Source organism: Lolium rigidum, chromosome 2 (assembly GCF_022539505.1).
Source record: "Lolium rigidum isolate FL_2022 chromosome 2, APGP_CSIRO_Lrig_0.1, whole genome shotgun sequence".
Classification (NCBI taxonomy): Eukaryota; Viridiplantae; Streptophyta; class Magnoliopsida; order Poales; family Poaceae; genus Lolium; species Lolium rigidum.
In genome coordinates, this window is record NC_061509.1 from 83,082,646 (window position 1) to 83,105,246 (window position 22,601).

The 22,601-nt window shown below is 44.7% G+C and overlaps 2 protein-coding genes across 2 annotated transcripts; one reads left to right on the forward strand and one right to left on the reverse strand.

Annotated features, from left to right (window-relative positions):
* Positions 1 to 6,895: 6,895 nt before the first annotated feature.
* Positions 6,896 to 10,299, forward strand: LOC124686819 (elongation factor 1-gamma 2). Its single transcript, XM_047220711.1, has 7 exons — positions 6,896 to 6,963; positions 8,197 to 8,346; positions 8,421 to 8,481; positions 8,579 to 8,631; positions 8,719 to 8,820; positions 8,897 to 9,386; positions 9,733 to 10,299. Exons 1-7 carry the CDS (start codon positions 6,955 to 6,957, stop codon positions 10,110 to 10,112), a joined length of 1,245 nt encoding a protein of 414 aa, XP_047076667.1. The 5' UTR covers positions 6,896 to 6,954; the 3' UTR covers positions 10,113 to 10,299.
* A 2,898-nt stretch (positions 10,300 to 13,197) lies between these two features.
* LOC124686820 (peroxidase 54-like) lies at positions 13,198 to 14,255 on the reverse strand. The gene is made up of 2 exons (XM_047220712.1): positions 14,016 to 14,255; positions 13,198 to 13,914 (listed from the first exon to the last, which is right to left on the reverse strand). Exons 1-2 carry the CDS (start codon positions 14,253 to 14,255, stop codon positions 13,198 to 13,200), a joined length of 957 nt encoding a protein of 318 aa, XP_047076668.1.
* Between the last annotated feature and the right edge of the window lie 8,346 nt (positions 14,256 to 22,601).

Genomic DNA, 22,601 nt, shown 5'->3' on the forward strand with positions numbered 1-22,601 from the left:
GCGGGATTATGTCTACGTCAATCGAACCATGTACCCCTGGTTGTATGATCATTAAGATGTATACGTATATGGTTTTTGAATCACTCCTCGAGATAGAGGGAGGGTGTGTGTGCGCGCGCGATACTAATTCACTCATTGTCACAGGATGTAAGGTGAACAACTCAATGATAGAACTGCTCACAACAAAAGTATAGCTTTCAGAAAGCTCCGCGGATCCAATGGGATCATGGCTTTGTGCAAAATGACACTGCCCTCCAGGCCTACGTGGACCCTTTGTGTGTTGGATCATGTGCACACACAAGTGAGAAGACACATATGTGTAATTAGTATACCGATAGGCTTCACAATAAAATTACAGTAAATCAGGACATTACATAACACAAGTAGGCAGAAGAATATCAACAGTAGCAGCATAAGCATGGTCTTCTGATCGCTTAAGTATTAAAGCTTCATCAAGACAGGAATAAAACGGCAATATATACTATTGGTAAGCATGAGCTTGTTCTTAATCATTCCATCAATAAATAATATGTGCTAGCTCGAGTGGAGGACAAAGTATGGCAATCATTTCAGAGAAAATCGGTTGCAAGCAGCAACAAATGGAAATTTGATTGCAGAGAATATAGTGAATGGATCTGGTCATTGGAACTCAAATAAAAAACCTATCATTCCCTAGCATTTCTTATACAGCCCCCCCCCCCCTCTCCTCTCCTCTCCTCTCCTCCGGAAATGATTAGGCAGTGGCAAGTTTATAATCAAGAAAGAGAGGGAAGGGCCGCAAATCAAAGCAGAACTTTAAATTAAAAGAATGTAGAGTCCGAAATATGATCATATTTAATTTTCATATTAATAAACTATTTCTTCCAAACAATTGAACAAGTGGTTGTGGCTGGCACACGCCCACAACAATCGGTTGCTGTTCGAGAAACAATAGAAGGACAGAAGATGCAAACAGAGGGTACACTAACAGAGAGGAAGTGGATAAGGTAACCTATGGGTGGGATTAATGGTTGAACCATAGCCACTTATTTTCAAGCTAAATGACATGAAACAAGATTCTGAGATTATGCTACGCATGACCAGCATATCAGGAAGGGAAGTTCTGACGATGTTTAAAAAACCAAGCATAAAACCTATTAGTCGTTTTTATATTGCTTCAATTTTTTTCTAGCTTACAATGATCTGAAATCTACAAAAGATAATATGCAATTTTAAGATCAGAAGCGGGACTAGAGGTCCCAAGACAAAATATGCGTGTGTGCCTCTCTGGTTCTACATGAGTTCCTCGTACTATGACCATGATGTGTCACCTTTCAAACTTAAAGGGCGAGTTTTTCATCAGCATAATTTCATTTGTGCCAAAAAATAAAAGCACATGTAGTTTTCGATCTCAATTAAATTATTCCATAGTAATTCCTAAGGATCTGAAGAATTATGAATGCATATGGAGTAATATTTAAAAAGTAGGACAAAAAAGGAAGTACAAAAGAAATATCAAGACATTTTTATGTTACAAACATAGAACCAGGGTGCATTTGTGCTGGACACCAAGAGAGAAGATCCAGTTTGCTGAAAAGAAACATGACATTGACAAGTCATGGGAAAAGATCAACTAATGGGTGGGATGAGGAGAACCGTCAGAATTCTGTTTCTCCTAGCATATGATAAAAACAGCAATGGAATAACTCCGTTCGCTGGTACCAGTCAATCCATATTTTGTTCCTTTTGGTACCTTTTCTTTGTTTAAAGCAGATCTGGCTCCTACTAGACGTCAAAAAGCCCTTGTCCTTGTTTTTCTCTCATCCTGAAAAAACTATTAAACCTGTGTGGCCCCTTTACCTCCGGATTTAAACACAGAATGATAGAGAATATACGAAAATAAATATCCTTCCGACTTTCATACAACCCTAAGGTTTTGTTGAGGGATTTTACAGGAAAGAGTTCTCATAAGGAACTTTCCCCTTTAGCTGTTTGGAACACAGGATTAGGCGGTAGGAAAACTTTCCTACAGCAAAGTTTCCTACACTAGTGATTTCACAGGAAAAATAAATCCAGTCTGACCTCTTTTTTCTTGTTTCCTTTGCATGTATCGAGGCAAATCAACCATCGAGACTGCTATTAGAATCACGATCAGGCAAGACGCTGCTCCTTTACTGCTGCCATGGATTTTGCCACCGGTACCGCCATAGATGTGCTGTCCAAGCCCAAAGCCGTTAGTGCCACAGATGTGCCATCAAATCTTGTCGCTGCTATCTCCATGGATGCACTAAGAGCATCTCCACCGGCGACCCCCAAATAGGCGCCGGCAGGGTACCGGCACTGCCGTATGGGGACGCCGGCAGGATGCTGCTCCCACACCGGCACCCCCCATACGCCAGCCCCGATAGAATTTGAAACTTAAAATGAAAATTTTAAAATAATATTTATATGAAATCCGAACGAAATTTATACAAAAGTAACTCGAATTTAAACTAAAAAACTAAAAAAAACATCTAGCGGCGCCGTGAGTCGAAGGCGCTGAAATCCAGGTTGTTGTCGTCGTCACTGGATGGCCTGAAGGACCAGTCGGCGGCGGCGGTGGCCTTCTCCTCCTTTGGCGCTGGCAACTCGGAAGGCCCGGCGAGGTCGAAGAAGTTGGCGCCACCGCCTGCCGTGGGTCCATAGCGATCTGCCGGTAGTCCTCGTCGACGGAGCGGCCGACGATGGGTTGTCGCCACCACGGAGGGCCGCCTCCGCCTCCATCTCCCACCATTGCTTCTTCTTCGCCGGCGGAAGTGGTGGCGAGGCCGCGGCGTCCTCCTCCTTGAGGCGACGGTGATGGCCCGACCCCGTCGTCTGACGAGCCTGAGCACAGGACGCGCGCCTCGCCCCGTCGCGGATGAAAACGACTCCGGAAGGAGGCGCGGGCGCGGCCAAGCGCGTGCGGGCGATGGCTGATGACGATCCGGTGCGCGAGCTTCCGGACGCTGCGGTCCTTTCCGGCACGCCATCTGCAGAGTCGGCGCCGCCGAGGCCATGCACGCCGCCTGCGAGAAGTAAAGTGGGTCGCGCAGCCGATCACCGCGGACGCGCTGGCGGAAGCCGTACTGGCGTAGCGTGGTGTCGACGTCGCGGCCGTGCCATCAGGCACGGAGGCCGACGGTGTTGAAGCGGCCGCGCCAGCGGTCGGCCGCCCGCGCGAGCTCGACGGCGTGCTCATCTTCGAAACACCGCTGCCAGGCCGAGCTATCGCCCGCGTTATCCGGCAAGTTCCTCTCCGCCGGCGTCATCAGGTTCCGCCGTTCCCTCGCGAAGGCTCGCGTCTGGCGAAGTCGGCGTTGGAGACGTGCCAGCCGTGCGGCAGTTTGTAATGTACTGGCACGGGGATGCGTTGCCAGTACATCAGCCTCATCGAGGCTGAGCTGCAACGAGCGGAGCACGCCGCTGTCGCTGCCGCCGGCCTCGTCGTTGTGCGTCATCGTCGGTGGGTGCGTGGGAGGTTTGCACGGCGGTTGTGATGGCGGCGGCTAGGGTTGCAAGGCGGAGAAGAAGAGAAGTGTGCGCCGGTGGGGTTTTAAGGGAGGCGGCGGACACGCATTGAAGGTGCGTGGGTAAGGTAGGTGGATGCTGCATGGCCAGTCGCTGCCCTCATCGCCGCTCGGGTTTCCGCGTGGGAGGCCATTAAGATCAACGACCAACTTTCCCGCGTCGTTTCCGATGCGGACTGTCGCGTCCTCTCGCTGACAAGGCGCCCCCACCTGCGAAAACCGTCATGCCGCGAGGCGCCGGCGCGCCTGATCCGCGCCCTTCGTGAAGGGGCCGGCACGGGGTTGCCGACGCTTCTATTGGGCTCGAAAAAGGGCCGACGCTATTTGGGGTGCGCCGGTGTGAGCCCATTTTCGCTGCCGGCCCCAAAACGCTATCGGGCCGCTATGGGGCGCGCCGGTGGAGATGCTCTAATGAAGCCGCAGCTGCCATGGATGCCATGTCCCTTGTTTGTACTCTGTTTCCACATAACTGCTGCCAGTAGATGAAACTATCGCAGGAAGCCGATCAACCGTTTCACCCTCCTCACACCGGCCCCTCCTGGCGATCGAGGAGGCGAAACCCTAGCCCCGCGCCGCCGCCGCTCCACTCCCTCCTCCCCTCCCCCTTCTCGTCGCCCCAAGAGACACCGTTGAGCTAAGCTCGTGTCACCGGTGAAGGGGGCGGCGGGGATCTGAGCTCTCGCCCCCCGCGCGGTGTGTAGGTGGAGGATCTCCGCGCCGGGATCTTCTTGACCGAGGCGGTGGCGCTGCGGACTCCTCTTGCTCCGGCGGCTAGAGGCCTAAGGTCAGGGAGGCTTCTATGGTTTCTTCTTCGGTGGGGGCTCAGGAAGCCAGGGCGTCTGCCCTGGGCTGGTGGGCGGCGTCGACTCTCCGGCGGGGTGGCGCTCACGTGGTTGCTGGCCGCCGTGCTCGGGTGCACGGACAGCGGCTCGGTGGCAGGTGCTGGTCTGGCGTGTTGATCTCTCCGGCGTCACGCTCGCCAGATCTGAGGGTCATCCTTTTGCTACCAGACCCGTGGTCGCGCCTGGTCGCCGGAGCTCGGCTGGGTGCGTCACGGTGGGTTGTACGGCTAGGGACTCCGGGAGAAATCCCTGGCCAGTGGCCACGACGGTGGTGACGCCTGCGGGCATCACTCCCTCGATGGAGGCGCCGTCGAGGTTGTTCCCCTTCCTCCTACCAGGTGAAAACCCAATTCCCTTCGGAATGGGCGGCGTCTACGCCTCCCGCGTGGTGTCCTTCTTGAAGGCGCCGTTTTGGGTAAAGGGGGAAGTATTGTGTTGGTCCATCTCGGTTGGAGGCAATGGCGGGTTTCCTCTGCAGCGTTCTTCTTCGGTTCTCCGGCGAGGGCGCCTTTTCTTTGAGCTGATGTTCCTTCGTGGCACCTTCATCTCGCGTCGGGCCGGGGGAGTTCTCACGTCTGACGGTGGAGTTGGTCTCATGGTGTTCTTGGTTGTTCTTGGTGGCCAGTCCTAGCCTCTGCTCTTTGGTTTCAGTGTCCCTGACATCCGTTTGAACTCTAGGGTGAGCGACTCCGGCCGACGGTACGGTGCCCTTCGATCCAGGGCGAGGGAGTAGGGGCTTCCTTCGGCTTCGGAGACGGACCACAGCCTTTAGCCATTTGATGTACGCGTAGGATGGTTTCTCCTCGACAACGAGCCCCCTCCGAGTGTCAACTGTCGCCGTTTCAAGTGTAGGGCTTTGCCTTTGGTGGCTGAGGACTCCAACGATCAAGCTATATGTCGTGTTTTCGGTGTGTGCTTGTGTGTGTTGGTGTCTTGTAAGCTGTTCTCTCAGCACCCTATAAAACTGTGCCATTCGTGGCTTTATTAATTTAAAGCTAGGCTAAGGCCATATGTTTAAAACTATCGCAGAAAGCAGCAGGCCACATGTTAATTAGAGATGGAACAAATATATACTCGGTAATGTTGGATAAATCATTGTTACTTGTGTTGATATATAGGAATGAACTTTTGTTCCTAATCTATATAATTAGGACATGACTATTTACTGGGAACTAATCTCGTTCTTAGTCATATGATGAGGATGTCATCAAATCTCAGCTGCAACTCATGACTACCACGAATCACGATGCAAATCAAACGGTGTAAGACTTGACTGAGCACTAAGATAGTTCTAGCTGAGAACTAGCAAATCCCATATAATTAACACCCTACATAAAGTTGTTTGAAACTGCTACTTCACTAAAATGAAATATCTGCCTATGCAGTTTCATGTGTTTTCATGTTCCTGCAAACCAAATGGTATGTCGGAAAAATTTCCTATGTTTTCCAATCCTCTGGTTTTCATGTGAATTCCAATTCTATTCTTGTGTGTTTCCTATTCCTGTATTTTTTTTTCCTATCCCGTGTTCCAAATGGGGCCTAGCTTAACTTGATTGCTTTTCTAAGCAAGCATAACCTACTTCCATCCATGAACACACAACACACCAATCTACGACACTTTGATTTTACTGCATTATTAGTTAATAACTAGTGAAAAGAATCCTTACGATGTTAACATGTCCAAAAATCCGGTGGAGGAACTGTATCACCAATAGCAACGGGCGAAGGGAAGTTTTTACTATCGCCAGCCACGTCCACAGGAGAAACCATAGCCGGAGAAGGACAACATCGAAATTACTACGTGCACAAACCTCCAAAAAGTCGCAGTGGTGCCTTTCAAGAATCTACCGAACCGCAGAACTGTGTGTGGGCATTTCGTCGAACACGTGGTGGACGACACGGGACTACCTTGGGTCATTGTTCGGGCCAGGCTGACCGCTCGTAAGTTGCGCAGGGACGACGGTTAAGGAATACGGGGAGGAGGAGGACTATATGCTGCTCACCTCCGTATGGCTGCGTCGGTGGCGATCGACTCCATTTGCCGGCGCCGACGACGAGATGGCACGCCGCCATGGAGTCCGCGCGGACGAAGGACGCCGACGCGACGGAGAAACAGAAGGAATGGAAATTTTCAGTCCGCGGGCTGGCGCAGACGAGGCGCGCTACAGAGTTTAGAGCCTGCCTGCTAAGCCCATTCTCATTGCAAAGAGCAAAAAAGGCCCATTATCAAATGTAAGCCAGCCCAACGTAACGGCCACGAAACGATGGTCCTCGTGGCAATTTGAAAGCAACGTAAGCTTAACCATCCGGGGCCAGCCCGTAGTCGTAGCCGCCAAGTCTCCGCCTCCATACAAGTAGCAAAGCGGCCCGCTCTCCAAGCCCACTTCGTCTCTCGCTGCTACCTCCTCTCCTGCACTGCTCCGGCGATCTCCGCCGGCGCAACCGTATGATCCCTTGCTTCAGTTCTTTCGATGAAAAATCTGTACCTTTTGTGACATACATTCGTGCATCCATCTCACTGTTCTTCTCGATTTGGTTTCGTGAAGGTCTGAGATCCAGCGAAGCTAGCGGCGGGCCGTGTCAAGATGGCGCTGGTGAGTGGTTGCTTCATTCAGCCCTGTTCGTTCTACTAGCTGTTTGCGCCTAGATTGGGTTCCATTTTTTTGCGGCGTCAAATGGAATAGATATGTTTTACTCTCCGTATTCATAAGTATAAGATGTTTTACACACTTTAAAATCGGAAATGCACTTTTTATCCCAGGTGCATATGCTCCCTTTGCCCAAAAAATGAATTTCAAAATATTAAAAATTTGGAGAAAAAATTTAGCCTGTATATATCCACATCCTATGTCATCACTTATAGTTTAATAGTAAAATGATAATTTTTGTGTCCTGTGCAAAAAAGAGAAACAAATGCCTAGTAAAAAACCTTATTTTAGCATCGTTTTTGTATGTTTTGCACAAGCCACATAACAATTCACTTTTTGTGACTTCATGAACACGTATGATGTTGAGATGTACGGGCAACATTTTTTTAAATTTTTTTCAATATGTTTAAAATATACTAGTATTTTAAATAAAGGTAGCATATGCACCGAGGAGCAAAAGCACCATGTCCCTTTAAAATGAACTAGATACACACTATAGTGAGTGAATCTACACATTAAAAATAGACTAGTTACATATAAAAATAAATGAATCTACTAAAATTAGTGAATGGAGGGAGTAGTTAATTAAGATGGATGGTTAGCGTGGCATATGATCTTATTATGGCGATCATGTTCGTTTCTGGCTTAGCTGTTTGTATTTTAATTGTTTTGAAATTTTGGTTGGGCTGAACCGGTATTCATATTTGGGACGACTGATGAATAGAGAATGTCTCCTTCTGCTGCATTTTAGCTTGTTTAGGACTGATTTTACCTTATCTGTGGCATATTGTAGTTCTGTTTAAGTCAATGTTCTCTCTCTGCTTCTGGTGGTCCTAGTTTTTGTACGACTTCGAGTAAGCCCTACTTATTTATGTAGTTCTCTCCACGAGGTTTAAAATGGTGCATTATACGCTGTTCATTTTCCTTATGATTCTGTGCTATAATTAGTTTCCTTTAATGTTTTGTTTCGTGGCACCATACATATTAAAGTTGTTATGCCAATTCGTCAGTATCCCTATTTTTAATCAGTTGCGCTGCTTCCTCACTTTTCCTTGTTGATTCAGTAACCATTGCCCGTGTAGTGTAGATGCTTTCCCTGACGTAATTTTCGTATTTTTCATGTGTTATATCTTTTCTTTATAATCAGCCATGTAATCTGCCTTACCTATATTTGTATAGGTGCTGCACGCTGGTAGTGGAAACAAGAATGCATTTAAGGCACTCATCGTGGCTGAATACAGTGGGGTCGATGTTGACTTGGTCAAAGACTTTCAGATGGGTGTCTCCAACAAGACTCCTCAGTTTCTCAACATGAATCCCATTGGGAAGGTATGCATAAAAATCGTCTTCAGAAAATGGATACAAATAGTTCAAATCTAATTTGAGCTTTCTTTTTTTGGCAGGTTCCTGTTCTTGAGACTCCTGAAGGTCCTCTTTTTGAGAGCAATGCCATTGCAAGATACAGTAAGTAAAACACAGCAACCAAGTACTATATTTCTTTATTTTTTCTTGGGCATTTCATTTGATTTAGTATATCTAACTATCTGTCATCTTCCTAAAGTTGCTCGCATGGAGGCTGACAACCCACTTTATGGATCTTCACTAATTGAATATGTGAGTGCTCTTTAATATTCGTTCAAGACCATTCCATATAATGTGTACTTGTCCTTAGTTTTTTGTTTAAAAATTGGTTCTGTTCAGGCGCACATCGAGCAGTGGATTGACTTTTCTGCGACAGAGATTGATGTTAACATTGGAAAATGGCTGTACCCACGGCTAGGATTTTATCAATATGTTGCTGCGGTAGGTGTGGCAGTGCTGGGATATTCATGCTTTTTACATTGAAAACGTGGGTTTAAACTTATTTTTATCCTAACAGAGTGAGGAAGCATATGTTGCCGCCTTGAAGAGAGCATTGGGTGCCCTCGAAACACACCTTGCATCAAACACATATCTTGCTGGGGATTCCGTAACTCTCGCCGACATTGTGATGTCATGCAATCTTTACCTTGGCTTTACTCAGATAATGACCAAGAGTTTTACATCTGAGTTTCCTCACGTGGAGAGGTACTTCTGGACAATGGTTAACCAGCCAAACATCAAGAAGGTCATGGGGGATGTGAAGCAGGCAGAGTCTGTCCCACCAGTTCAGAAAAGGAATGCGGCACCAAAGGAGAAAAAGCTCAAGGAAGTCAAGAAGGAGGATCCAAAGCCAAAGCCAGTTGTGAATGCAGAGGAGGAAGAGGAGGCGCCGAAACCAAAGCAAAAGAACCCTCTTGATTTGCTTCCTGCAAGCAAGATGATCCTTGATGAATGGAAGAAGCTGTACTCTAACACCAAAACCAACTTCCGAGAGGTTGCTATTAAAGGTAGGTTCCTTTCAAAATCCAGTTAAAATTCAAGCACTTCAATTGAATTTGACTGCATCTTGTGCTCAGTGAGGAGTGACTAAATACGATACAAATTAGCAGTCTGAACTTATCAATATGTACTATGTTTTAAGCTGTTTTTAGTTCTATATGAGTCGCAAATTTTCACTACTGCAAGATCAAAGATTCTGGAATTTTTATGGTTATATGAAATATCTGAACTGAAATGAACTTAAGATGTTTGTAGTTGTGTGAGTCGCAGGTTTGCTACTACAAAAGCAAATATTCTGGAAGTTGCAAAAGGAGTTAATGACTGAACTGAACTCATTTTCCTTCTGCATTGCAGGTTTCTGGGATATGTATGACCCGGAGGGCTACTCCCTATGGTTCTGTGACTTTAAGTACAACGAGGAGAACACTGTGTCCTTTGTGACATTGAACAAGGTCGGTGGATTCCTGCAGCGAATGGACCTGTGCCGCAAATACGCCTTTGGGAAGATGCTTGTGATTGGTACCGAGCCACCATTCAAGGTCAAGGGACTTTGGCTCTTCCGTGGCCCTGAGATCCCCCAGTTTGTCATGGAAGAATGTTACGACATGGCCCTCTACGAGTGGAGAAAGGTTGATATCTCTGATGCGGCACAGAAGGAGCGTGCCAGTGCCATGATCGAGGACCTGGAGCCATTTGAGGGTGAGGCGTTGCTGGATGCGAAATGCTTCAAGTGAGCAATGAGCTATTTACTATTTGGTCATGATAAATATTTCAAGATTCTGGACTAAAGGAAATCTGCAGTATATTATTAGTTGATACTACCTACCTTGATGTACTAGTTAATTATATGCGCTGCTACAAGTGTTCTAGTCAACATCTTAATTAGAAAGTATTAATGGGTTGCCTTTTGTGCAACACTAAGATCATTCTCGTCTATCTGTGAATATTTAGTGTGCACGGTGAACTGGCCATAGTAAGGCTCATCACCAAATACTTGTGTATTTATGGGGATTCAGTAATTCAGTTTATGCTGTGGTACTTCCTCTTTGGTAGATGAACCGCTCACACTGCATCTGGCTGCATGTTTCTATTACAACAGATTAGATTCGAACTTGTGTTTTCAGGATTCATGAATGCTCGAAACAGGCTCTTGCCCCACCATATTAATATAGCAACCACACCGATACAATAGTTGGAAACAAAGAAAAATATTAGAGCAACAACAACATGCCCAAAAAGGGAAAAAAATGAAGCTAATGGCGAAGCGACAAAATGATGATGACCCGCAACCGCTACGCCCTCCGTCTTTGACCCACCACGCTCCAAGCACCCCAAAGCGTCACGTGCCAAGCAGCCCCTCACTACAGGAATGAGAGGCTACGCCGAGGGCTAGGCTATACGCCGACGACCAAATGTAGGGGCCATCGGCGTACGGCCTCGCCGGAGTAGCTCCCAACCGCGATCGTCGGCGTAGAGATGGCTACGCCGAGGGCAGCCGGCCGTCGGCATACGCCACGATTCCTATAGTGTGGCCTTCGAGAAGGGAAGCACTATCGACACGACGTTGCTGCCTGGACCAAACCGGTCCTAGGGTTTCCCCTGGCATGAAGAGTATAGTGGACACGGAATTCCCAAGACGCTATCCAAGAAGAAATGGTGCCACTCAATAGTGGCACTGCGTCACGGTCAGCACGGATTTCTCCCAACCCCATCCACAGAAAACCCTGCCGCAAGGGGGCACCACCACCTAGTTTCATCACCCACCAGCATGCGCCACCAGGCCCACCATGATCTTGCGATCACCATCATCGGTCGCTTCGAGACACTGACATGCGGCCTAAAGGAAGGAGGCACATGACATCGCCTAAAGGATCGAGGTTTGATGAATGCTTGAGGCTGCTATTTGGTTTCTGCACATGATCCACTGCGTGCTGAGATGATAATTAAACAAACAAGTGCAGGCCATTTTGAAATCCTCAGTTTTGCACTAGCAAACCTGTCAGATTTTTATGTTTTTACTATTTTCTTGTTTCTCAATCCTGAAACCACAATATTCTTTGTCCCAATCCTAATAAAGAGGCCTCAAGTTGTAGTATTTTTTTTTCAGCTTCAGATGCTGAGTGTAACTTTCTTATTAGTGGGCAATATGTATAATTGTCCATTCGTTCGTATCCTCATTCAAAAAGGCTAGAGGATCATGTACTTTTTTTTGATAAATGATGCTTTATTACTTATAGAAAGTAATTACATCCAGCCTCTGCATAACCAGGATGCACACAGCCGTTCAAATATCTGGAGCCAAAGTATATGTAAAGATAGGTGAAATACATATCGAGACGATGAATCATATAACGCCTAGGATGAGGGTGGAGCTCCAATCCGTAGACTATGCTGCTACCCATGTAGGGAAAAAGTGTCCCTCGCCGTAGCCTCCAACCGTGTACAGACCTCCGTAACTAGGTCTCGGTTCTCCGCCCGCTGAAGAGGTAACCACGAACGGAGAATACCTGTACATCTGTAGATGACCTGCAACAAAGAATAAATTTTATCGTTAAAAATCTTGTCATTTCTACTCAGCCAAAGCGCCCAGATAACTGATAGCGCCCCCACCCTAAGAAGCAACTTAAACCTTGAATCAATACCGTGAAGCCAATTGCCAAAGATATTTGCCACACTAGTCGGGGGATACAGGGTAGACGCTACTTGGATGACTGACCATATAGATCTTGCAAAACTGCACTGGAAGAAAAGGTGTTTGATGGTTTCATCATGATGACAGAAAACACACCGTGAACTTCCGTGCCAATTCCGCTTAACAAGATTATCTTTGGTAAGAATAACTCCTCGACGAAGGTACCATCCAAAAAATTTAATTTTTAATGGTATCTTCATCTTCCAAATTTTCTTATTATTATCAACTGGTATATCAAAATGAAGGATCGCATTGTATAAAGATTTGACTGAGAAAGTGTCATCTACATGAAGATTCCATCTAAATTCATCCGGTTCAAGCGATAAGTGAATATCTCCCAATCGTTGAACTAGAGCATTCCATGCCAGTAGCCTTTGTCCAAGCAAAATCCGTCTGAACGTCACATTCGGGGGTGAAGTAGTCATTACTGTAGCAATGGTATCACCTTTGCGACGAACAATACTATACAAAGCATGATACTGTTCACTTAGGGAAGCATTATCTAACCAAACATCTTCCCAGAATCGTATTTGTGCTCCATTCTTAATGGAGAAAGTACCATGGCGAAAGAAGATATTCTTTGTCGCCATGAGACCATCCCAAAAGTGAGAATCCCCAGGTTTCCAAACCACTTGGGATAGCGTCTTCGAGCCAATATACTTTCTCCGAAGAATAGTTTGCCAAATCCCATCCTCGGTAAGAAGCTTAAAAAGTCATTTACCCAGCAGAGCTAAATTCTTAACCTCCAAATCGTGAACTCCAAATCCGTCTTGATCTTTAGGACTACAAACTATACTCCATTTAACCAGAAAAATGCAAGTGGCAAGAGGAACTAATTAGCTCTTTCGTTGCTGACATTGATTAAATGCAAAACAGAGACAAAATGACTAGTAATACATTTAGACTGTCAAAGGAGGAGCGTTAAAACTTAAAAGGACATCTTCTTTCAAATTGTGAAGAAAGAACATTTACATTTGCTTTTGAAGAAAGGAATACAGAAACACTTTACAGTTAGAACGAATCCAAACAATGATTTACACAGCTATACCACCACTCGTAAAAGAATGAAAAACAAGTTAATAAACGGTATGTGCATCAACATGCATGGAATCTTGTTTCCTCACTTCTCAATAGGGCGTCTTGTTCACCCTCCGACAGTTCTTCCTAATCTCCCCATCCCTTCCGGTCAGCGGGCTTATGTTCCCCATTTTAACCATCGATGCAGCAAAGTTTCTGAAAAAGTCCTTCTGGTTACCAGAGAACCTGCGAGCGATTGGTGCGGTGGTCCTTGCCGCGACGGGATCGGACAACATCACCTGGTCCGACGGAAGCTGGGCGCGACCCCGTAAGAGGTTGCCATAGTACTTGTTGTCGAATACGTCAGGTGTGACGCCATCGAGGTTCACCAGCGCCCCCTCGCTCTGCCCAGCCGTGCAGTTCCGCTGTGTGAACTGACACTGCGTCCGCCCGAATGTGTGCGCTCCCTGCAACGCGACAAGGTCGGTGTCGTCGAGGCCCAAGTTCTTGAACTTCTCCTGGAGCGTCTCTAGGGGGTCAAAGGGGCTGGGGAGGTTCTTGGCGCTCTCGATGTTGGTGGTGGTGCCGTCGCGGCGGCCCAGCGGCACGGTCCAAGACGGCCCTCCGGCCAGTTCGACGGAGATCTCGGCGGCGAGGGTGAGGATGTCGGCGCAGGAGACGATGCCGGGGCAAGCGTTCTCCAACGCGCGCTTGATGTTGTCGACCACGCCGAACCCGCGCGCCGACCTGTCGTTGGCGGGGACGTTCTTCTCGGTCATGATGGCCGCCTGGGCGTCGTCGTCGAGCAGAAGCGAGCCGTCGCAGCCCTGAAGAAGTTAACCACAACGATGAGAGGATGCACTATATATGGATAGACGTCGCTGATCTATATATTCGCCGGTGCGCGAAGGTGGCTTGGCGAACTTACATTGACGAAGCAGTCGTGGAAGTGGAGGCGGATGAGGCTGGCCGGGATACGCGCGTCGGCAACGCGGGCGTCCTGGATAACGCGCCTGACGATGTCGCGCGTGCCTGGGCACGAGCCATCGTAGAACGACGAGCTCAACCCGGCGCCCTGAGCTCCGTGGCTCAGCACTAGGACCAGTACTGCTGCTGCGAGCAATATGCTACAGCGAGCAGCTAACGAGAAGCGAAAGGAAGCGGCCATGTTCACAAGGAGGAACGCCTGCTGGTTTGCCAGCCACACTGGTGGAGCGATTGACAAGCAAGCTAGCTGCTAGATAGAAGGAAGGAAGTATCAGGGAGAACTTGATATGATGTGATCGAAACGGGAATGACATGGAGTCTATTTGTAGTCTTGATCCATTTGAGCAGGGCCGGTGTTGACCTTAGGTATGTTTGACAGGTTCCACGAGCATGCATGCCCTGCCGTTGTCAAATTGGGTATTGGTACGCCGTCGTTGGCCGCCGCTCCTGCACGCGGCTGCTCATGTTATTCTATTCGTAATTAATTTTATATACAGTACAATTAAGCGAGAAGAAGTTGCGGCAAGATGATGACTGGGGGAGGAAGAGAGATGGACTGTGGCGGGAAAAGGAAATGAGGCGGCAGGTTAACGTCAGACTGTTGCCGGGAAACGGCAGAGGGACCGGATCCTCTTTTTTTTTTGCGGGGTAGAGGGAACGGATCCAACCGTGTGATCCTTGCATTCCTGCTGTCATCGATCATGAGTGCGCCTGTCGTTTTTGACCCAGCCGATCGGGGGCTTTCTCCCTTACGGTTTCCGATGCCTTAAGCTATTACTCCCTCTGTTTCAATCTATAATGTCTATAGATTTTCTGCATTTGTTTCATAACATAAGAAAAAAGTATGGCGGGGATACGCGAGATGGAGGGATCGGGAGGAAATCAGGGGATTTTCTTTAACGACAGAGAGGTTTCCGAGATTCTGTTTTGTCTTTCCTTATTTGTCTCCTGTTTCTGAGATCGTGGATGGACTCGTTAGGGGGTTTTGTGTTAAAAAAATGACTTGCGCTAATTACCGTGCAGAAAATCTATAGGCATTATAAATTGAAACGGAGGGAGTATTACTCTATTTTATCAGTTTTATTAGATGAGAATTAGCTTAGTAGTCAGTCAAGTTCTTAGAGCATGTCTAGCAGGCCCCTCATATTTCTGCCCCGTATCCCGCCGTTTTTTCGCCCCGTATCGAAAAGTTGCTAACAGAAGAGCCATTCCGTCTAGCAGACCCCGTATTTCGCCCCGTATTTTCAAAAATAAAAACCCCGGGAAGTTCAATTTCATTGATCATACTACGGATCATACATACGGATCAACGATTCTACATCCAGAATGCGCGATCCTACTCGGGGAGGTCGACTAGGTACGAGTCCGCCTCCGCCTCCGCCTCCCGCAACTCCGCCTCCTTCGCGGCGGCGATGGCCGCCGCCACATCTTCCTCCTCCGCCCTCTTCCTCTTGGCGTCTGTAATATCCCAGGTAATGGGATTACAAAAATAGAGGAATTAGATGTGTGCATTGCATTCATGCATAGAAAATCTGGGAAATTTTCGCGCTTTAAAGTAAAACAGTCACAGTAACTGAAGTTTCACTTGACCTTGGTGGAATTGAAGTAGCTCATCAAGGCAAGCGCTATAAACCTCAATGTGACTTTACAAAAATCTTGTTTTGGGTAGAGATGATTTGATCTAAGGGGTTAGATCAAATGGAACTAATAATCAACACAACAACACTTTAATCAATGATCAATTGATTGATCTCATAACAGATCATAATATGGTAACCATTGCCATAATATAAGAACATCTGTTCAATTATAAACCAAGTAACAATAATTGGAGAAACTATTCTTCACTTATTTTTTTTCATGTCTTAAACTAATCCATGTCCTTATCATAAACCTATGATATCCATTCTACTTTAATCTTGGAAACAAGACAAGGAGATCCAACTAAGGAATATAATCCTTCTCTATTCTAAATTAATATTACATCAAACCTAGAGGGATGAGAGTCCTACATTATTTACTAGAGAAGTAATAACAAATTTTGAGTTAAACCTTGGATATAAATCCATGAATTCAAATCATTATCTTTGAGAGAAATCCTAGAATAATTATTCATTTATGAGAAAGCTCAAAACATGGTGTTATACTCAAGATAATTGAGACAACCATAACCATGTGCACCCAAGAAACTATAAGGGAGATATTATGTTTAGTTAATCTAGACAATGCTTGATCATGGAAGTGAGAACCCCATTTAATGAGAGATCCTTAGTAAGCCAAACCTTGATCATTATTAATTAAGTGATGATCATAAACCCTAAGAACTTGAGGTATGGAGAATAAACCCTAACAGGATAAGTAGATCTCATTCACCACATGAAATCATAGGGAGGTAACTAGTAGGCAACCCTAGGCTTATATTCCAACCTTAACTTGTGATTCAATTGGTGATCATAAGTAGAATTCTACCATATCTACATTCCACATATTCTTCATTTAAGAAACCTAAGAAAACCCTAGAGTTAAACTCTATAATTTACATGGTGAGAAACCATTCATCATTAGAACCAAAGTTAACTATAAAAAGAACTATAACCAATGTAGTTACTTAAATGATAAATTGAGGTTAATAATAGAAGCCAATTGGTAGAAGATAAAACTAATTCTCAATATCTTAGTAACTAGAGGAGAACATAAAATGTTAAGTAAGCAACCACCTTATCATGGTTAGGGAGATTAAACCCTAGCACATGCAACATGGTGTTATCTCATCTCTACAACTTAGAATTAAATCTTAACCCTAGTTGGTGTATCACTTGGGTGATCACAAATAAAACCTAAACCACAATTAAGATTCAACCCATGTAACATTAGGTAAATAGCATTTGAACCCTAGATTTGCACATCAAATAAATCTTATGTTTCAATTCTTGAAGATAAGAAAAACCTTGTGCTACATTATATGGTTAAACCCATATGTGTAGTGATCAACTATTTATCTTTGTAACCAAGATCAACCATGATGGAACAACACCTACCTTAGATGCTTTCAAAGATAATGATAGTGTTAACCTTATAAGGGCGTTGTAATAGACATCATAAAAACCCTAACAGATTGATACTCACATAAAATCATATGTGTACAACCAACTTCTTAAATAAAATAACAAGTCCTAATGATAAACTCTAAAATACCTTGAGCTGGACTTACCAACTCTAATACTTCAAATAGATTGATCCACAAGAAAAACATAAAAATAAAATGAGGATATAAAATCATGCTCATTTGCTATTTTGAATAAAACACAAGTATGTAATATAATGCTTTATAAAATACTTGTTTCAAATGGATTATGGGTGTAATAGTCACTTCACAACATCCAAATGGAATTAACATAATTGAGACACCTGCAAAAATAACAGAATTCAAATACGAATTCAAATTGGCAAATACAAAACAGAAAATAAGAAGAAAAAGAAAAACAGAAAATAAATAAGAGAAAAGAGAGAAGCTTACTCGGACCTGGCCAGCCGAAGGAGCCCAACAGCAGCCTGGCCGTGGCAGCCCAGGAGCAGCCCATGGTCCATCTCCAAACCATGGCCCAAACCAGCCCGATACCCCTTCGTCTAAAAATCTCGAGGACGAGATCGTCCTCATCCCCTTCCTTCGCATGGGCGCCAGCACGAAGACGTGCTCGTTCTTCTCCTCTCGCTGGCGATCTCTCCTTGAACGACGACGTGATGAGGCCCTCTCCAACGCAGTATAAAAGCTCCAGGACGAAAACGAGCGCCGAATTCTTCCTCTTCTCCTAAAAATTCCCCACACCCGAAACCCTAGCTGCGCCGGTCACCATTACCGCCGGCGATTGGAGCACCCCCGAGCTGAGCTGAGCACACCATTGTCTCCGCCGTCCTCGACATGCTCTCGGGGCAGAAGGAATCGTACCGGGGCGAGCTATAGCCTCGCCGTCGAGCTCTTCCCTTCGTCGGTCGGCGACATAAAATCCGGCGATGCCGACCTCCATAGACCACGCCGTCACGCCCTGCGTCCTTCTGGTGAGATGCTGAACCCCCCTAACACGCCCGCTTTGCTCTCTAGCCCGCCGTAGTGCCGCCGCACCGTGTTCCTGTCCACGCCGCCGCTCGGCCTCGCCGGCGAGCAAGCTCCGGTGACTCAATCGGAGCGGCGCCGCCACCATATGGCTCACCGCATCACGCTGAGTCGATTAGGCCCAGCTGTTCGACCGCGGGGGTAGCCCAACGCCGGCGCCGTCGCCGTTTGACCGCCGGCCAGAACCTTCCCTGGCCACGTAACCAATTTTGACTTGGTCAGCCCCATGTGGCAGCCAACGTGGCACTAACCCCACATGTCTGTCACCGCGGGTAGGCTTAGTCTGGGTACGTTTAGTATTTCCAGTCATTTATTAATTCCAGTAAATTACCGCAACTTAAAATAAATTTAGAAAATCCAATTTAAGTCAGAAAAATATAAATAAGATATCAAAATTCTTAAAAAAGAAAACTCTATCCAATAAAAATATAAAATGAAACTTTTATTTTTAATAAAAATTCAATTATTTAATACTTGTTAATTAAGCATTTTCCTGTAACTCTTAATACAATTAAAATTCAGAAATTAGGAAAACTTTTCAAACTAAATAAAAAACCAGTAAAGAAAATAAAGAAAACATAAAAAGTGTTTTTCTTTATTTATTATTTTGTTAATTCTTTATTAGTGGAAACTTAAACCCTAATTAATAATTACCTTAATTATTAATTTATTAAAAATAATAAAATGCCAAACCCAACATTATTTTTATTTCAAAGTTATTAATAACTTCAACTTTATTAATGAAGTTATTAATCCAATAATTATAGGGTAATTAGGAAACCCTAGTTTCAAGTGATAACCTCATAATTTTATGTGGAACCCTAAAACCCTAATTCAACTATGCACCAAACCCTAGCTCCATTAGTTCATATGAATCCTAGTTTGCTTCTAACCTAAACCCTAGGTTAGAACATGTGATCATGTTACTTCATTTGTAATCATAGATTCATATCTAGCAACTAAATACTAGTTTAACTCCACATAAGATATGGGAACCCTATCACTACTAATTAGCATCCCATGTGTTCATCTTCAACAGAACTAGATAATTAAGTAGGGATAACCAAGTGTAAAACCTAGATCCTTTTACCAAAGCCATCAGCCTTATTCATTCCTATTTAGCATCACACCATTGTGATGAACACTAACAACAACCATACCTACTATTTTACTTTACATAACCTCGTTCCACTAAACCCTACTAGTGTGAGATACTTATGAACCATCCTATTTAAGAACCAACCATTCTCTACTCAGAGATCCAATGGCTAATACAAGATAACCTCAACCTTAATTGTAATACTTCTTATTATTTAAGAAGTATGTTCTTCAAAAGTTATTCTTTTTAAATAAAATAAGGAATCATCATCACCCCTGCTTATAAGGACCTATGAACTCTAGCCAGCTATCACTAGCAAGATAAACCCACCTTGACAACCACCATGTATAATAAATTGCTTAGGATGCCTAGGCTTAACTCAACCTCACAAGCCTTAGGTGTTGATGAATCCAACTAGGTTGTGATCCATCTGTTACTTACTCCAGAAACCAATTAGAACTATAGAAAACCATAGAACTCCACAAACCTAATCATCATAATTGTTCTTCATTAAAGCACATGTTCTTCAAAAGTTATTCTTTTGAAGTATACGATAATTAATCATTAACCATGCCATATAGTACTAAAACTGACAACTATTCTTTACATGTTAACATTATGCCTAATATAATTCATTGTGTGCTCAATTGATTACTATGTTTTATTATCTACCTGTCCAAGATACCAAGTAATACTACCTGAATAAAACCCTTGTTTGTGAATCACTCTAAAAGTGCAACACACCCTAAACCAATCATTTCAACTCTCTAATCTTAAATCATCGGGGTTAGGTTACGTTTAGAGCGATTGCATCTCATACTTATGCATTATTGCATCCTTGCCAATCTTTTAAACATCGTCCTTACCGGACGATGATGCTATTTCAGAATTTGGAGTTATTGCGTACCGAAGACCTTGCCTGCATAATCTTGCAGTCAAGAAAGGCAAGTTCATCACTTGCTCATGTCCTTTGAGTATTTCTATCAAATTACTTGCAAAGTATTATGGTTATCACTATTGCATAAAAATCAAAACCACTACTTTCATAACTATGAATATGACTATGTGGTGGGCAATGGAACCATGGATTGTGTTGATATGGTGGAGGTTCCATTGCACGGGTTTATATCCATCTAGGATTAAACAACAAATGTCGCCGATGATTCTTGTGCCGTAATACCCGTGTTAACCATAAGATCCGGAGTGGGACGGAGTAGTCAAAAGTGTTTCCACCTCTCGTTCATCAACGGATGCGCTTTACCGTAGACACTTGTATCTCGTCGGGGCAAGCGGTTGGTTGGGGAAGCCTTAAGTCCCCACGGCATAGTCCGTAGACACTTGTCGCTCGAAGTGCAAGCGGTTGGCCGGGGAAGCCTTAAGTCCCCACGGTATTGCGGTCTATGATGGGTTGCGGCTACCGGCGAAGGAGTTTGGTTAACGAGTCCCAAACTGTTGTCGTGGTCGGGGTCCACCCGTGAGTGGGAATAATGGGACCGGCGAGGACCCAGGGTCGGGGTATGCAACAAAGGGTGGGTGTTCGAGGTAGCGGAGGAACATGATTGGCTAGACCTTATACCGGGCCTCACACCAAAGGAAGTGTGGACGGGTCGCCCCCGGTTGGCACCAAGGTTAAGATCTCTTATGGGTAAAGCAACACACCTCTGCAGAGTGTAAAGAACCGTGACCTGTCACTCCTCGTTCCGGGATATGGAACTGCGAACGCGGCCGGAAAGGAGCTCCATGAAGTTCTAGTAAACCGGTGAAGGCTGACGGACATAGTTCTTCTGAATAAAAGCAACCTTTTGAAGAAATGATTATGAAATCTTGCATTGGTATTAGACTTTCTGGTCTAATGCTGTAGCTAGTGCATTAAACACCTCTTTCCTATAATGAACTTGTTGAGTACGCTCGTACTCATCCCACTCTTAAATCCCCTGCTTAGATATGGAGGCATCGAAGGCGGATCTACCGTGCAACTCAAAGGCTGAGGAGTCAACAACTACTTCAAGAGAAAGGACCATGTCAGAAGAGTCAGATACCGCATCCAACAAGGAGAAAACCTAGATTAGCAATAGAAGGGGACTAGCTCCCTAAACCTAGCTCCTATTTAGCTAGAATCTATTCTCAGCCTCTGTAGTTAGTGAAATACTCTACAAATAGAGTTCGTGATAGGAGTAGCTAGGCTACGAGTCGTTCTTCTGGAGTTGATTTGCAGTTTTACCTCATTGTAAAGTAGGAGGCTGTGATGATTTTATGTAACAGAGTCAATGTATGTAATTCTATAGACATGCCCTGGACCCGCATATGTTTCTGTTGTACCACTCTGAGCGATATAATACTAATGGAACGGTGTTTCATTGGTGTTAAATCAGACTTGCATACTACACCATGCAGTGGTATGCCGGGTCACCACAGTTGGTATCAGAGCAAATGCTTTGACCCTAGGATTAAAACCCTTTAAAGGAGACCTATAGGATTGGTAGTGTCTATAGGAAGTTGTCTTAGGTGAACCAAATCTTTTTATGACTTGAGATGGATATTCACTTGAGAATAATCCTGACACACTTGAGTCAACCTTACTAATCTATCTTTTCTAAGCAAAGTTAGTTAATTAATCCCAAGTATGTAGCCTACCATTATGTCCTTAAAACAATAGATGAGTAGATCACAGTTGGTATACAATACATGGTAGTCCAAAGAAGGGATACAACCATAAGGAAGATATCCTATTGGAAGATGTGTACCAACACATGTTATAGTTAAATAAGAATTACTCAGACCTGCACTAGAAGTAATATCAAGTGATGAAGATAATTAAGATATCCTAATAGAAGATGTAGACCAAGTTAAGTAATGAGAAAGTAAAATTATCCAAACGTGTAAAAACAACTGATAGTAAGGAATGAATATAAGTTGTTTAAGATAGTATAGACCATGATGAGTCAATCATGGGAAGTGAGGAAGAGAAATAGAAAAAAAAATGACTACTTACTGATTAAAGATAGTAATCATATATGATTCATCTGAGAATCATTATGTGATGGAATAGAACATCATAAACATTTAGGAGAAGTACAATAAGAAGTCAGGTGTTCACCAATAGTGCAAGAATTATGTTCCAAAACCATGGGAAGTGTGCCAAGCACATCATGACCATAGTTTTATGATAATATAAACACTTGGAAGTGTAGGAGCTATATTTCCATGGTATGTGTTTAGAGTAGCAAATTTAGAACCAGACATATCATTGAAGTAGTCCTCAACAAAATGGAAGCTAAGTTAGTACTTCCAAATAAAATTAGGTTAATCTTAACTAT